The sequence below is a fragment of the Sceloporus occidentalis genome, unplaced genomic scaffold (assembly GCF_023333645.1).
Source record: "Sceloporus occidentalis isolate IW3139 unplaced genomic scaffold, rSceOcc1.0.p SCAF_25, whole genome shotgun sequence".
Lineage (NCBI taxonomy): Eukaryota > Metazoa > Chordata > Lepidosauria > Squamata > Phrynosomatidae > Sceloporus > Sceloporus occidentalis.
In genome coordinates, this window is record NW_028317005.1 from 12739920 (window position 1) to 12756713 (window position 16794).

Sequence of the window (16794 nt, forward strand, 5' to 3'; positions counted from 1 at the left end):
CGGGTCGCCAATTGCCCACTCATTCGCCTTTTCCATTTCCTTTTCCATTTCCATTTCATTTTTTTCCGTCTGATACACAACCAACCAAACATAACACACACAATAACACAAATAACACAGTGACATAACACATAACACACACAACACATAACACAATAACTGACACTTCACCCTATAACATTTTTCCATCCACATACCTGCCAACAGACCCAACTTTTTCAGGGACAGTCCTGCTTTTTTCCTGTCCCATCAAATTTAGCTAAACTAGGTATGCTAGTGCACATAGGTATAGCTGGGTAGGGTAGCACTACAACATTAAATAAATATAATAAAGTAAATAATAAATATAACTTTAAAATAAAATTAAATAAACCCATTAAAATTAAAGTTAAATCATTATTTAGACATAATACATCTTTAACCAAAACAGTGCACTGCTAATAATCTTAAACATAACCGTACATTAACCCTAAGCTATTTTTTAGTTCTTGTCCAACATTTTTCCATTCGCATACCTGCCAACACACCCAACATTTTCGTGGACAGTCCTGCTTTTTTCCAGTCCTGTCCAGTAAAAGTTGGGTTGTTGCAAAGTATGCCATTATAAATAGGTAGCAAATGTTAGGCATGTATTAAAAGTGGTCCAAAATCGATTTAAAAATGTAAAATAATCCCTATTCTTTTATTAAACATCTATGGATGTGTGACTGTGTATGATAAAAAGGAGGCCAAGTTCCTTGGAGCATTTGTCTAGGTCTCAGACAAGACAACTGCTCAGAGGAACGTGGTCCTCAGTTTCGGGCAATGTGTTTTGTGTACAGTACATCTCGGTACGTGTGTGCAACTCTATTGGTCGTTTCGGGAGGGGGCTCGTCTGCCATCAACGAATGAAGTGCATTCTGCAGTTCTGCAATTCATTCGTTGATGCCAGACCAGCCCCCTGCCGAAACGACCAATAGAGTTGCACACACGTACCTTCACGGCAGCTGCTGCTGCTCCGATGTGTTCTTAACCCCGTATTAACCCCTGCTAGGCAACCGGGAGGAAAACGAAGATGAAACGAGCACGAAGAATGTCCACGAATATTCGCCCGAAGAGAAGACAGGAACGGGCGAATATTCGCGGAATACGAAGATTTTTTTTCCCCCCGAAGACGAGCACGAAGACGAACACGAAGAGCCCTCTGGTGCCCAAGTCTAATGTGTATCATTTCTTTGCTGCCTTTTAGTTTGTAAACTCTATTTTTATAATTTTTATTTGCAACAGTGTCTGCTTTAAATTGTTGCAGTTATATTACAGAGTAGTTATCTCTCTGCATACTACCAATTTTTGTATATCTCCAATCTTGCCATTTTAACATTTCAGATCCAAACTTTTGATTAAAGTACTTTTTCTTATTCTGAAATAAACTTCCCATCATATTCAATTCCAATTTTTAACTTCAAGCTCAATCTATTAACTCAGTATGTTCTACTAAACTGTCAATGAATAGCACATTTTCCTTAGCAGACTTTTACGTAAATATATATATATATATATATATATATATATATATATAATCTACTTTAATGGCGCAATACATTTACCTGTTTTACTACTCTTCCTATCTTATATTTCACTGTTACACTTACAGAACATTACCTTTTACCACCTAAACTGTAAAAATTGTGCGCTCTGAAGAAAAAAAGACTAGATCTAAGCCAAAAAGGTCTAGATACCCCATGAGGAAACTTTCAGATGTACCTGTCATACTGAATGAACGCTACCACATAACTTTGTTATGCCCCATCAAGCTAATCCTCTGAGAAAGTAATATATATATATACACACACAATATATATTAGACTTGTGCATTCGGATTCATACCAATTGAAAATTCACTGTTTTTTAGCAAACAAGGCGCTTTGAACAAAACCACGAAAATGAGACCCACCAAGAAGCAGGTGAAAATGAAGCAAAAGGCTCTGAATTTTCATATGAAATTTGCAGGCCCAAACTTTCACTCACACTCTCTCGCTTACTGCGTGCCACGACTGCAGGTACCAGGTCTTGTAGGAGTCTCTGTCGTTTGGGCTCTGAGTGGGGTAGGTCAGTATAGAAATGCCTGATTGAAAAAGGCAGTCTACAACAAAAGCTTTAGGTTTCTATCAATACGCCATCTCAAGGGACAGCAGTGACAGTAAGAGGCAATGAAGAACAAAAAGATGCACAATGAAAGTGGTCAGCAAAGAAGGTAGGGAAACATTTAGTGAGCATGAGAGAGAGAGAGTGAACGAGGATGAGAGAGTGAATGAGACTGAATGTGTACAGCAGGCAGCAGGTTTCGATTTTTGTTCGAACCACACGGGCAGGGAACATAATTCGTTGCCCGAAAATGAATGGGCCAAAACTAACCAACAAAAATTGTCTGAATCATCCAGAGTTCACATTTTAGCAAACTTTGGCTTTATACCTAATCTATCCCTCTCTTGGGGTAATTTTGCATGGTGGATTATATTTAGGGAAGAATCTCATACATTATATTTTATGCACAATAGGATAATCTGATTTGTAATCATCATAGTATATTAGTATGACAAATGCAGATTCTGCATCGACCTTTGCTGCAGCATCTATTTATGCTTCACTTTTATTTCTATATTATTTTTTAATAAACCTTGTTATCCTAAAAAAAGAATGAACAACTTTCTCCTCCTTTCATCTTTGTCTATGTGGGGTATCAGGATAAGTACCCGTAGTTATTGCTTTGTAGTTTAACCAAGTTTTTAATATATATAGGATTTAAATGTAGAGAAATATGTTCAAAGCATGCTATATAAGTATGAAAATTCTGACATGATATTGTATGGTCTTCAGAGAGAATTCACAATGGTTCTTTAGTTCTCTCAAAATATGCATAACTGTTTTTGAAGGTTACTTTCATGTTTCATCGCATCTCTCAGAAGACTTTTTTTTTTTCTCTTACTCAAAGTGAAGTAAGTAAAATGTATTGAGAATCTAAAGTTATACGATTGTAGTTCTTTCATGCCATAGAGAATGTGCCAACATATTATTTATGGCTACATTCTTGGCCCTTAACAGTGTAAGTATGAATAGCAATAAAAAACAATATTTGTTAATATGACATATGTGAATTTCAGTGAACTTGGACTTATTGTGTACTTTTAAATGGTTCGTACCTAGCTTATTGGAACACATTTCTAATATGCATACGTTTTATTACTGACTTATAAATTGCCTATAACAGACTAGTAACAGACTAGTAAGGGATGAATGCAAATACAATGGGATTCAATGTCTAAAGGATAAATCAAAAAACATTTCTAAAATCAATAATAAATTTACTTTTATGACTTTGCAGTTTGTACCTTGAGCCATAGTTCATTTGGGAGACTGTACTGAAAATATAGCTATAGAACATATCAATTCATTTTTATTACAGTTTATTTTCAATTAGATTAAGATTTAGTTTGGGTTTATTATGGTTAAACATAATCATAAATTAATGCTATTTATTTGACAGCATATTAAGAGAATCCTAGCAACTTTATTGGCACATATGTTTCAATAAAAATGTGATGAGTAACTGATAGAAAATGTATAATATATGCAATATATACAGTACAATGCTATTTCAATGAGAGAAGCAATTGCCTTGCCTTCATCCTCACTGCTGGCAATACATGTCTTAAAGGCAAGTAGCACTTTGTGAGCATGCATGTCTATACGTCTATAAGTATGTGTGAGCATGGATGTCTGTATATAACCGTATGTGACCATTAAAATGTCTATGTATAAGTGTATGTGGGTAGAGATGTCTATGTATATGTGTATGTGATCATACATGTCTATGTAGAAGTGTGTGTGAGCATGGATGTGTAAGTGTATGAGCATGGATGTGTAAGTGGAGTCAGAGTAGTGTGAGGTGGAGTGCGTGTTTGAATGAGTGTGTATGTGTGTGTTAATGAGAATGTGTAAGTGTGTGTTAGCATATGTAAATTTGTGCAAGTGCGTTTACATATGTATGCCATAGTTTATGTTGGAGGTGGGCAAGGGGCAATGTTGGCACCGACAAGCTGTTTGGGGACAAAGATGGCACACATAAGCTGTTTGGGAGCACTGACACGCTGTTGCAAAGATGGCACAGGCAAACTTTTTGGCAGTACTAGGAAGCTGCTTTGGGCAAAGGTGGCACTCATAAGCTGTTAGGGGACAAAAGAAGTACTCATAAGATGTTTGGGGACGCTGTAGGACATGCTGCTTGGTGAAGTTGGCAGGCCCCGGGGCAATATTCGCTCCGGGGCCCTATGATTTCTAACTACACCCCTGCTCCATACTTACAACCACTGATGTTGAGAGCAACATAGTCTTTGGAAATATTTTGCTACATCATTCATAAAGAAAAGAAAACATGTCACATTTTAAAGACATTTGTTAGTTAATAATTAATTTTGTTCTTGTAGAAATGTTTTTTTCACAGACTGGCGGAACACAGTTGTTGATAGGAAATATGACACAAAACCTGGTGAGGCTCATGACATCAAGTTGATTCAGTTGTAACACTGAGGGCCTTTGCTACTATTTTTTGCCAAATTAGTATGCTAAACTTTCAGCAATCCCAATAAACAGGACAATTACAAGAACATTTGGAGCTCTTGACAGCTATGTTTAAAATGCCTGTACCTCTGTATTTTCCATCTTGAGTGAGACCTGTAGGGTCTGTATATATCTTGATAAAATCACAGTGCGTGTGTCTACATGCACTAATCAAACCTAGATTATGGTTATAGGATTATTGAAGCATCAGATTTACTTCTTGATTACTGTGTAATCAGCCGACATGCTGCAATTATGACAGCTTGTCCTCAAACAGTACAAGTAAGAATGGAAGATCAAGAATTGGATTTTAATTATGAATTAAATGTACTTGTAATTTTGTACATATTGTCTGCAAGGGTTGTATGCAGTTATTCTCTCTTCTTTGGAGCTGTGTAATTTGTAATTTTCAGGTGCATATGCCTTATCTAATAGTGAACAATGGAATATTTTAGAGAAAACACACACATTATGGAATGCATCTAAACTTAGAATACATCCACACTTCTGTATGCAAAGACAAATGGGTAAAGTTTTGACTGTTCTGCACATAAATCTGTAAATATCTCAGCTTTCATGTTATTGTCATACAAAAGTAATCAACACAAAGGCTTTGGAAAAATCCATTGTAGTTTAAATCATTTCTAGAGTGTAAGCTTGTGAGCAGGGCTGTCTTTACCTAACGTTAAGTCTGACAATTCTAGTTTTGTCATATCCCTTGAATATATGTATTGTAAGAAACACTGCATACATTGTTAGCACTATATAATTATAATATAGTAATAATCATAATAATATGATACAATAAAATAAGGAATAATTAACTTTACAAAATGTTACCCTCTCCTCCTCCCAGTCTTTGTACATAATGGGCAAAGTAAAGCAGCTAGGAAAGTTCCAGCCAGCCAGTTAAACACAAAATGTGTGGTCAAAAGTCCATGGAGACCAAGGGATGGATTGTAAATTCTCATAATGTTAACCCAATCAAATGGTTACATGTTGCAAACCTTATTCTGTAATGGAATGTGATGAACATGTGGCCCCTCAAATAAAGAAATGAGCAAAATAAATGTGTCCTGCTGCATACCTCTGTCCACAATATGGTGTGTCATTTAGAAATATTCCATAGTTTGTGTACGACGCAAAGCTATTGACCCTTTGTCCATGCACATCTGACAATAAATGTAATGCATGATGGGTTGCCTGCATTCCTGACAGACTAACCGTTAAATCTAGCAGTAACCCCTTAATGACAAGACTGTTTCTTACTCGTAGTACATTTTGGGACAATGGCTCTTTTAACATTTTTGAGTATCGCTGTTTAGCTGTGAAACCAATTTCCCTTTCTAGTCATGTTCTATGAAACATTCTCCCTTGCCACAGTTTTCCATTTCATAGATGTGAGTCTATATGTTTTGTTTTTATGTGGGACAAAATATAACACCTTTGACTAATGACTCCATATTCTGTTGTTCCAACATGTCTTTATCCATTTTCCTTATTTAATTGTTGTGGCAGATGATATACATTGAGCCCTCTCGGATTATGGACAGAGTTTTACACACCTACCTATGAGTAGATAATGTACTTTTTAATTTTAGAGTTGATCATTTTTGCTACAAAAGTAATTCTTAATCAATGTCTCTATAATTATACACAATTTGATTAAAATGTATATGTTTTAAAACTTTGTTGCAGAAAACACCATGCTGAAGGTTATGTTTAGAACGCTTAAGAGTACTCTTAAGTACTTACTCTTTTGATAATCTTAGATGTTTATTTTGTGTCATAGGCTTCGAATGTGCTCTCAGAAGCAGTCTTCATTAAAGAAGAAAACACAAACAAACAAATGGATCCTTCCTTTAATCTTCATGAATATATTGCCAAGGTAAAATAAGAAAAAACATTGTTTCATTTTCCATTTGTGAGATCTGAATACCTCTTAACGTACTGAGTAAAATCACTAAATAGAATTTAGTTTGATTTTGCATGTTTTTCCAAGAAACCTTATGTTTTGTAAAACAGTTGGTTTGTTCTAATATTCTGGCCGAGAGGCCGGTATAACGCAGATAGATTTGTGAATGAAGAGAGGGGCAAAAAACTTGTTTCTCGTGTTCGTTATTCTGGCCTTCTCGTGCACTTTCACAAAATGAGGGACCCACAGGATTCCTTGTGCAGAAGTTCCCTGGAAGGCCAGGATGTAGAAATAAGACATGGGGAGAAGCGGACGAAAAAGGAAGTAGAAAAAAGACAGAAGAAGAAAAGTAAGGAGAAAAGGCGAGCTGCAGGAAAAGAGTCAAGAAAATTAAAGCTGTAGGCAGAGAAGGTAAGGAGACATTGAGAGAGAGAGTGTGAGAAAGAGTGATTAAAAGTCACAGCAAAGTCAAAATTCAAACAAGAATGTTTGTGTATTTCACTGAGGGTCACTCCTCGCCTTTAGACATCCGATAGCACAAGTCTAGTATCCATTGTTAATAAATATGCAGTCTTTGCATGCTGCAATTATAGGTATCCTTCTATTGAAATGAGCCAGACTTTCAGGTTTTAGCTAGCAGCGCACCAGCATACAGTCAGATGAAGAGGTATGAGCTATTTGGCTCTATAAATATGCAAGGGAGGCTAAAAAGAGACCCTGTGTCCATGCACAGAAAGCACACTAATTGATTCCACTGCTAGCTCTCTCCTGCCACAAGCAGCCAATTCACAACTTGCCAAACTTTACAGGTTTTTTTGGGTTCTCTTGAGATGGTTTATCAATGTATCCTCTTAACTTATGAGCATTATGACACCAAACTACTTCACTGGTTTGGTTTTGATCTAACAACAAACATGAATGAAACTATATGTGTATGCATATAAACAGTAGCGTATTTGGGGGAGGGAGGGGGTGGTCGGGTGCCGCTCATCATGGGGGTGCCAACTTGCCGGCACCGGGCACCCCTCCAGAGACGGACAGTAATGTCCGCCGCTGGAGGAGCAGGCTCGGTTGGGGAGATCAAGGATCTCCCTTTAACCGGCTTAAAATCACTCAACGTGCGCGGCAACTGCTGCTGTGCGCCGGGGTTTGTAGTCAGATTCCAGCGCACAACACTGAAGCCGCGCCCACCGCCGTCCGTGCCCTCTGAACCGGAAGAAAACAGAAGAACAAGAAGAAGAGCGAAGAAGAGGAAAAGGAGCTGACTGCTGAAAGGAGAAAAGAAAGGTAGGAAAGCATTCAGTTAAAGTGAGAAGGGAGGGGGGTAGATAGTGAGACAGGGGGGTAGAAAGTATATTGGAATAAACAGTGAGAATGTGTGAGAGAATAAATTAATGTGTGAATGCATTGTGAGAATGAGTGAGAGAATGGATGAATTGTCTGAATGAGGGATATAATTAATGAGTTTGTGAGAATGCATTAATGTTAGCAATCATACTCCTATCATGCCAAGTCAGCTAGTACATGCTGGAATCTGGGTATGCCTGGGCATGATAGGAGTGTGATTGCTGTTAACAATCATATATATATATATATATATATATATATATAAATATTGTTATTTAACTTTTTTGTCCTATTTTGGTGTTTTACTTACCTTAAATAAAAGTGTGAGATTTTTTGTTTTTTACGGTGGGGAGTCATATTGGGTTTCGGACAGGTAAATGCTGCATTTTCAGTTTCAGTCCAGAATTCGTTTTGGTGCATCCCTACTACTAAGCCAGACAGTGAAGTGGTAAGCCTACACCACATCAATGTTTGGCTTAGTATATAGTGATAGGAGTTATGCTGCACTATTGTTAATGTCTGGCTCAATGTATAGTGATAGGGATTACGCTGTACCACCGTCAATGTCTGCCTCTGTATATAGTAACATATGCTGCACTATTGTTAATGTCTGGCTCAATGTATAGTGATAGGGATTACACTGTACCACTGTCAATGTCTGCCTCTGTATATAGTAACATACATATTTCATAAGGTTGAAAAAAGACCAAAGTCCATCAAGTTCAACCTATATACATATTGTGTCCCTACTGTGTTGATCCAGAGGAAGGCAAAAAAACCCTTATGAAGCAGATGCCAATTGCCCCATACCAGGGGGAAAATTCCTTCCCGACTCCAAATATGGCAATCAGAATAAATCCCTGGATCAACGTTCTGTCCCTATTAATCTAATATCCAGAACTTGTAATATTATTGCTTTCAAGAAACACGTCCAGGCTCCTTTTGAACTCTTTTATTGAGTTTACCATAACCACTTCCTCTGGCAGAGAGTTCCATAATCTCACCGCTCTTACTGTAAAGAACCCCCGTCTGTGCTGGTGTAGAAACCTTCTTTCCTCCAACCGTAGAGGATGTCCCCTTGTTATAGATACAGTCCTGGGTATAAATAGGTCCTGGGAGTGATCTCTGTACTGTCCCCTTATATATTTATACATAGTTATTAAATCCCCCCTAAGCCGTCTTTTTTCCAAACTAAATAACCCTGAGGCTAGGTTTCCACTTGGTTTTTTTATGCTAAAAACGCCCATAAAAACGCCAATAGCGCCACCTGGCGTTTTTTTAGTGGAAAAACGCAGCAGCCAGATGTTAGCTGTTTTTCAATAAGAAAATCGCAAAATGCCATTTCCACTTGGCGTTTTTCTGTCTGGCGTTTTTTCAGTCCTCTTTGGCGTTTTTCTGCTTTTTTGGGCTCTGTGGCAGTTTTTCAAAATCGCAGCATGTTCACACTCTGGCGTTTTTTCAAGGAAATCTTGGCGTTTTTCTCCAATAGAAGTCTATGGGAGAGAAAAAACGCCATGAAAAAGCCATGTGGGTTTATTGCCTTGGCGTTTTTTATGGCGTTTTTTCCACAGTTACAATGCAGAGGATGGACCCAGTATCTGTGTGTCCTACGAGAAATAGGCTGAAAACAAACAGCTTCACACAAAACAAAGTCCTGGACTGGTTCATATTGAATTTTACACCATTTGGAACAAACATGCCATTACAAACAAACCAACGGGATCCTGCCTGCCAAAAGCAACAGCAAACAATTTGCACCATCATTTGGGGCCAATCTTCCTAGAGGAGCAGACATTAGGAATAAAGCATGCCTTACAAACCACAGAAAAGAGACAAAGGGGTCTACCAAGTAAATGACATCAGGGGGCAGATACTTGCCATTTATCCTAATCCCTTTTAGCTGGGTGAAACTTCTAACTTGTAAAGGCTGGAAAGGCTAAAACGCCAGAAAAAACTCCAGAAAAAAACGCCAAAACGCAGGAAAATGCAGTGGCAGTTTTCTTGGCGTTTTTCATCAAGAAAAAAAACGCAGGACAAAAACCGAAGTGGAAACCTAGCCTAATTCTGATAATCTTTCTGGGTACTGTAGTCCTCCCATTCCCCTTTATTACTCTGGTTGCCCGTCTTTGAACCCTCTCCAGCTCCACTATATCTTTCTTGTACACTGGTGCCCAGTACTGTACACAGTATTCCATGTGTGGTCTGACTAGTGACTTGTACAGTGGTAGAATTATTTCCTTGTCATGGGCATCTATGCCCCTTTTGATGCACCCCATGATTTTATTTGCCTTAGCAGCAGCTGCCTGACACTGGTCGCTACAGGTAAATTTACTGTTAACTAAAACTCCTAAGTCCTTTTCCATGTCAGTCGTCCCCAGTGTTTTCCCATTTAATTCATATTCCCAGCCTGGATTTTTCTTCCCCATGTGCATAACCTTACATTTATCTGTGTTGAACCTCATCTGCCACATCCCAGCCCAAGCCTCCAACCTATGCAGATCCATTTGTAATCGTGCACTGTCCTCTATTGTGTTAACCACGTTACAGAGCTTAGTATCGTCTGCAAAGATTGATACTTTACTATACAATCCCTCTACAAGGTCATTAATAAATATATTAAAAAGAATAGGACCCAAAACTGACCCCTGTGGTACCCCACTAGCAACAGTAACCCACTCAGAGTATGTACCATTAATAACCACCCTCTGTTTCCTATCACTGAGCCAGTTACTTACCCACATACACACATTCTCCCCCAGCCCAAGCATTCTCATTTTATGTACCAGCCTTTTATGTGGCACCGTATCAAATGCTTTGGAAAAATCAAGATATACGACATCCAGTGATTCACCCCGATCCAGTCTTGAGCTCACCTCCTCATAAAAGCTGATCAGGTTAGTTTGACAGGACCGATCCCTTGTAAACCCATGCTGATATGGAGTCATACACTTATTTTCATTGAGATACTCCAAAATAGCATCTCTTAGGAAACCCTCAAACAGTTTACACACAACAGAAGTTAAACTAACAGGCCTATAATTCCCCGGGTCACTTTTTGTCCCCTTTTTGAATATTGGCACAACATTTGCTATGCGCCAGTCCTGGGGAACAGACCCTGTCACTATAGAGTCCTTGAATATTAGAAATAGGGGTCTGTCTATTACATTACTTAACTCCCTTAGAACGCGGGGGTGAATGCCATCTGGACCTGGTGATTTGTCTATTTTGATTTTTTTTAGGCGGCACTGCACTTCTTCCTGGGTTAGACAGGCGACATGTACTGGGGCAGTTATCTCATCCTGCTGTATATTACCTGGCATTTCATTTTCCTCTGTGAATACAGCAGAGAAGAATATATTTAATAGATTAGCTTTTTCCTGATCCCCGTCTATAACTTCTCCCTCATTACTTTTTAAGGGGCCAACGCTTTCATTTTTAACCTTTTTACTATTTATATAGTTAAAGAACATTTTGGGGTTTGTCTTACTCTCTTTGGCAATGAATCTTTCTGTCTCCACTTTTGCTGCTTTTATCTGATTTTTACATATTTTATTTTATTCCCGATAGCTTTTTAGTGCTTCCTCACTGCCTTCCTGTTTTAGTAGCTTAAATGCCTTTTTTTTGCCATTTATTACCCCCTTTACATTTTTATTTATCCACATTGGTTTTCTCTTGTTCCTGACTCTTTTATTCCCATACGGTATGTACCTTTCACAGTGAGAATTTAAGATATCCTTAAAAATCTCCCATTGAGTGTCTGTACTCTTGTTTTTGAGGACATTTTCCCAATTTACAGTGTTAAGGGCTTCTCTTAATTGATCAAACTTTGCCTTCCTAAAGTTCATGGTTCTTGTGGCTCCTCTAAGAGTTCCCTTATTGAAGGACAAGTTATAATGTATCATATTGTGATCACTATTTCCTAGATGCCCCCTGACCTGCACATTAGTTACTCTGTCAGGTCTGTTGGTTAATATTAAGTCCAGTAGGGCGCCCCCTCTGGTCGGGTCCTGTACCATTTGGGACAGATAATTATCCTTACTTATAGTCAGAAAACGGTTTCCTTTATGAGATTCACAGGTCTCTGTTTCCCAGTTTATGTCGGGATAGTTAAAGTCCCCCATAATAACCACCTCATTGTGATTTGCTGCCTTGTTTATTTGCTTTAATAATTGATCTTCTGCTGCTTCCATTATATTTGGTGGCTTATAGCAAACCCCGATCAGTATTTTATTATTTTTCTTTCCATATATTTCTACCCATAATGACTCCACATCATCATTTCCCTCACATATATTCTCCCGCAGTGTGGCCTTTAGGCTGGACTTTACATAAAGGCAAACTCCTCCCCCTTTTCGTTTTTTTCGATCCTTCCTGAATAGACTATAACCCTGTATGTTAACCGCCCAGTCATAGCTATCATCCAACCATGTCTCTGTTATACCCACTATGTCATAGTTTTCTTCAGACATTATTAACTCCAGTTCATCAGTTTTATTGGTCAGACTTCTGGCATTAGTAAGCATACAATTTAGAGGTGTATGGTTTTTTCCCTATGAAGCCTATCCCTATTGACTATTCTACCCCTCCCTCCGCTCCACCCCCAGGTACATTTATAAGCCCCAGCTTTCTATCTACACTATCTTCCCCTTCTATATTGTAGTTTCCCTCCCCCCCTTTACCTAGTTTAAACACTCCTCCACCCTTCTGGCCATCTTCTCCCCGAGCACAGCTGCACCCTCCCCATTGAGGTGCAGCCCGTCCCTACCGAAGAGCCTGTATCCGACAGAGAAGTCGGCCCAGTTCTCCATGAACCCAAACCCCTCCTTCCTACACCAGCTTCTGAGCCACTTGTTTAGCTCCCTAATCTCCCGCTGCCTCTCTGGTGTGGCACGTGGTACAGGTAATATTTCAGAAAATACTACCTTGGAGGTCCTTGCCTTAAGCTTGCTACCTAAGTCCCTGAAATCATTTTTAAGGACACTCCGCCTACCTCTCACTTTGTCATTGGTGCCAATGTGCACCATGACTGCTGGGTCTTCTCCAGCCCCCCCCAATACCACCGTCATTGTCTGCCTCAGTATATAGTGGTAGGTGTTATGCGGTACCACGTCAATGTCTGCCTCAGTATATAGTGATAGGTGTTATGCTGTACACCGTCAATGTCTGCCTCAGTATATAGTGATAGGTGTTATGCTGTACCACCGTCAATGTCTGCCTCAGTATATAATGATAACAGTAATGTTGTACCACCTTCAGTGTCTGCGCCAGTATAAAGATAGAAGCTATGCAGTTTTAAAGTGTGTGTGTGGGGGGGGGGCACATACAGGATCCGCCCCAGGTGCCAAATACTCTAGGTACGCCCCTGCATATAAACAAACAAATAAAAAAATAATGTATAAATGCAGGTACTTGTGTGATTCAAGGAGACATATGATATGCCATTGTGTAGTGAAGAATTGTTTCATTTATTAAAAATGACTGCTTTGGCATGAATTTTCGGCTTCTTCTGGAATATATGCAAAAGTTGGGATCTATGATAAGTTAGGTTTTCACATCTTTAACTACTATTGTACTATACACTTATTCTGTAACAAACTGGACTGGTTTTAAAAGGAATATAAAGGCAAATGGGGTTTGTTGATTTATAGTAAACCATGTTCACTAGTAATTTGTAACTGTAACCCACAAAAGACATGTTAATTTATATACTTGATATATTGATGTGTTAAATTCCCTACCACCTGGATAGCTGTGATTATAACATCTTGACTTCATGAAGATGAACAATCTGTTCCCTCTAAAGAGAATATTAATGACAATCTGTAACTTGACATAATAGCAAATGGCCAATATTTAAGGAGTAGAATACTTTCTACTAACTATTTGTATCATGTGATTAATATGTGTCTACAGCGTCTGGGGCATATTTTTCACTTGCAATGCATGGGTGAGCTTAACACATTTTACTATATTTTTTTGTTTTTTTAATCAAAGGACACAGATACATTTATTTACTTAGGACTATTAACCCCTTAATGACAAGACTGTTTCCTACTCGTAGTCCATTGTGGGACAACGGCTCTTTTAACATTTTTCAGTGTTGCCGTTTAGCTGTGATTTTCTTTATCATTTCGTGCTCCCACACACAGGACAAACAGGGATTTCTTTAGATACCATTATTTTGATCATATCAAAATAATCTAACTCCCTATAAAAAATGATGAAATATGGTGATTTTTTGTTAAAAAATGACTTTTTCTCACTTTAAAAAAACCAAAAAAACTTTTACTCATCTGCAAAAACTAATGAAAAAAACCTGCTAAATAGATTCTACTATTTGTCCTGAATTTAAAAATACCCAATGTTTTTTTGCTTTTTTCTGCACATTTCAAAACCATTTTTCCCCCAAAGCTGGTCATTCTGCCCCATGTGCTATTGCGGGTATCTTTGAAGCCGGCCAATGAAATTTGCCCCATCAAACCATATGTTTGTAAAAACTAGACGCCCCACGGTATTTCAAATGCTGGTATTTTAACCATTGCCATGCACAAGTTCTACCATGAGTCTTTGTCAAACTTTATGGTAGTAAATTTGTTTTGTTATTTTTTTCACACACGGTGTACTCCAGGTTTAAATTCACCGCTCCTGGTATATGTCACTATGTTACCCCATCAAACCAAATATTTTTGAAAACTAGACACCCCAAGGTATTTGATATGTGGGTATTTTAACCCTTTCCATGCACTAATTTTACCACCAGCCTTTGTCAAACTTTATGGTAGTAATTTTTTTTTTCCACACGTAATTCACGTGTGAATTTACCGCTCCGGGTATGTCCGTGTCAAACAACACCCCAATATGTGTTCAGTAACATCTCCTGAGCGCAGTGATAACCCACATACATGGGTTTGTTCAGTTATTGGGGAGGTAAAAGGCCACCTTTGTGAGATGTGTGTATTTTTTTGCCATTTAGACATCTGGTCAGTCTGTGCCCACGTCCCATATTTGGGACATCTTTGAAGCCGGCCAATATTTTAACTCTTTCCATGAGGGAATTTTTATGAAGCTATAGCGTGAATTGTAGGACTCGCTCATAAAAAAAATTATTTTTGTTTATTTTTTCACCATGTCACCATATTTTTTTTTTAAATTTTTTTAACTTATCTCACTGATTAGTGAGCTGGGCTCCATTGACCTTGCATGGTTGAATGCAGTACCTGCATTCAACCTGCAGGAGGAGCTCGAGAGTTCTCAAGAGGGTCTGGATAGACCCTCTGTGAATTCATTAATTTTTCTATTGTTGACGCCGTCTTTTGAATGGCGGCAACGTCATTTGCATGATGGCACTTGTGGTTGCTCTTCAGAGCAATCACAAGGCTATCAGAGTAGGGGGATTGTGTTGCTACATGCCTCAATATCGAGGCATGTCAGCAACACCATTTATGCTTAGGAAGCAATTCCGATCGCTTCCTAAGCTGTTTTAGCCTGCCACCGCCGCATTCTTTGATGATCGGTGCGGCGGAGGCCATTTTTCTTGTAGGGAGGGCTTTCCTCCCCGGATCCACGGTCAGCCTCACTTGTACAAAGACATATACAGGCTTTGTTGTTAAGGGGTTAAACCTACAGGTGCCCATGGTCTTACAGGGGTTATGTAGGAAGATGTAGAAACATAATAGAATGTACCGTCACCTTCTATACACAGCGATGGCTTAAGATGTAATGGATGAAATACCTCGACTTGTGGTGGTTAACCTAGTTAGATTATTTTTGTGCCAATATTTTCTAAATATCTATACAAAATATGCTCCATATTTTATGTTATGATTTTGCACTTTTCATTCCCATATTTGGCACATATGTTGCAAAAGATAAATAGACACAAAGAGCTTTCTAAATTGATGCAGTCACAAAATAATGACATCTTAGAAACTGTGGCACCATTAAGCATAACCTCATATGTGTATGTCATGGAACCAGCCATCTTAATATACTTTTATTTGGATCTGCTTGATTATTACCAATCTTTTTTTAAAGTGACAAGAAAAAAAAATTCTTTCCTGCCCATAGTGTAGTAGCTGAGGTGCCTTTTTCACTTCTTTAAGAGAATACTTGTGTAAACCTTACTTTTAATATAAGTAAAACTTTTCTGCAACATAAATTTACTTAAGTTACTGAAGTTGCAATAACATTAGAATACAAAACAGATTATATATGCCAGTTCTGCTAGTTTTAATCACAACATTTATAGCAACGCTGATAGACGGACAAAATCATAATCTGTATACATTCATTTATTACGTTCATTAGTTACTATTTTATTATTATTCATTACTTTCATTTTTCACATTCATTTATTAACACAAAATGCTGTGGCAATTCCCTTTTTAAGTAGAAAACTAGACTTGTGCATTCGGATTCATACAAATGTCGTAATTTAACAAAATTTGCATATTTCATCAATTCATAGGAATCCCCACTCTCTAATTTAGCCTCTCTTGTGCTCTCAGAATGTCTTCTTTGTTAACCGTTTCTGTGTCTCCGTGCCGCACAGCTCCGCTTTTGATTTTGCATTTTCTTGTTCTTTTATTCTTTCTTCTTTCTTCTGTCTTATTCCACTGCTCCAAAAAGTCTTTGTTCTTTCTCCGGTTTATCGGGAGGTTACTTCAGGCAAAAAGAGCGTAGATTCTAGGCATACCCTCTCTCTCTGATCCTCGAATCGAGAGAGAGGGTGTGTCTGGAAGCACCGCCATTTTGCGGAAGGAGGTTATTTAAAGGAAAAAGGCTTTCGGCACACTCCCTAACCCGATCCTCCAATTGGGAGAGAGAATGTGCACGGAAGCTCCAGCATTTTGCAGAAGTTTTCCAAAGTTCATGTCCCTGTCCCATTGTCCATGGAGAAGAGGATGAAGACGAAGAGCTTTTTTCTAGGAGCTTTA

At 38.4% G+C, this 16794-nt stretch overlaps 1 protein-coding gene across 1 annotated transcript in view; it reads left to right on the forward strand.

Annotated features, from left to right (window-relative positions):
- LOC149300413 (inactive N-acetylated-alpha-linked acidic dipeptidase-like protein 2) overlaps positions 1–16794 on the forward strand; it is a 294282-nt gene that overhangs the window by 242133 nt on the left and 35355 nt on the right. Inside the window, exon 12 of the mRNA XM_089485337.1 lies at positions 6389–6484. Coding sequence (XP_089341463.1) covers positions 6389–6484 — 96 coding nt within the window. The remainder of the gene's footprint in view (positions 1–6388; positions 6485–16794) is intronic.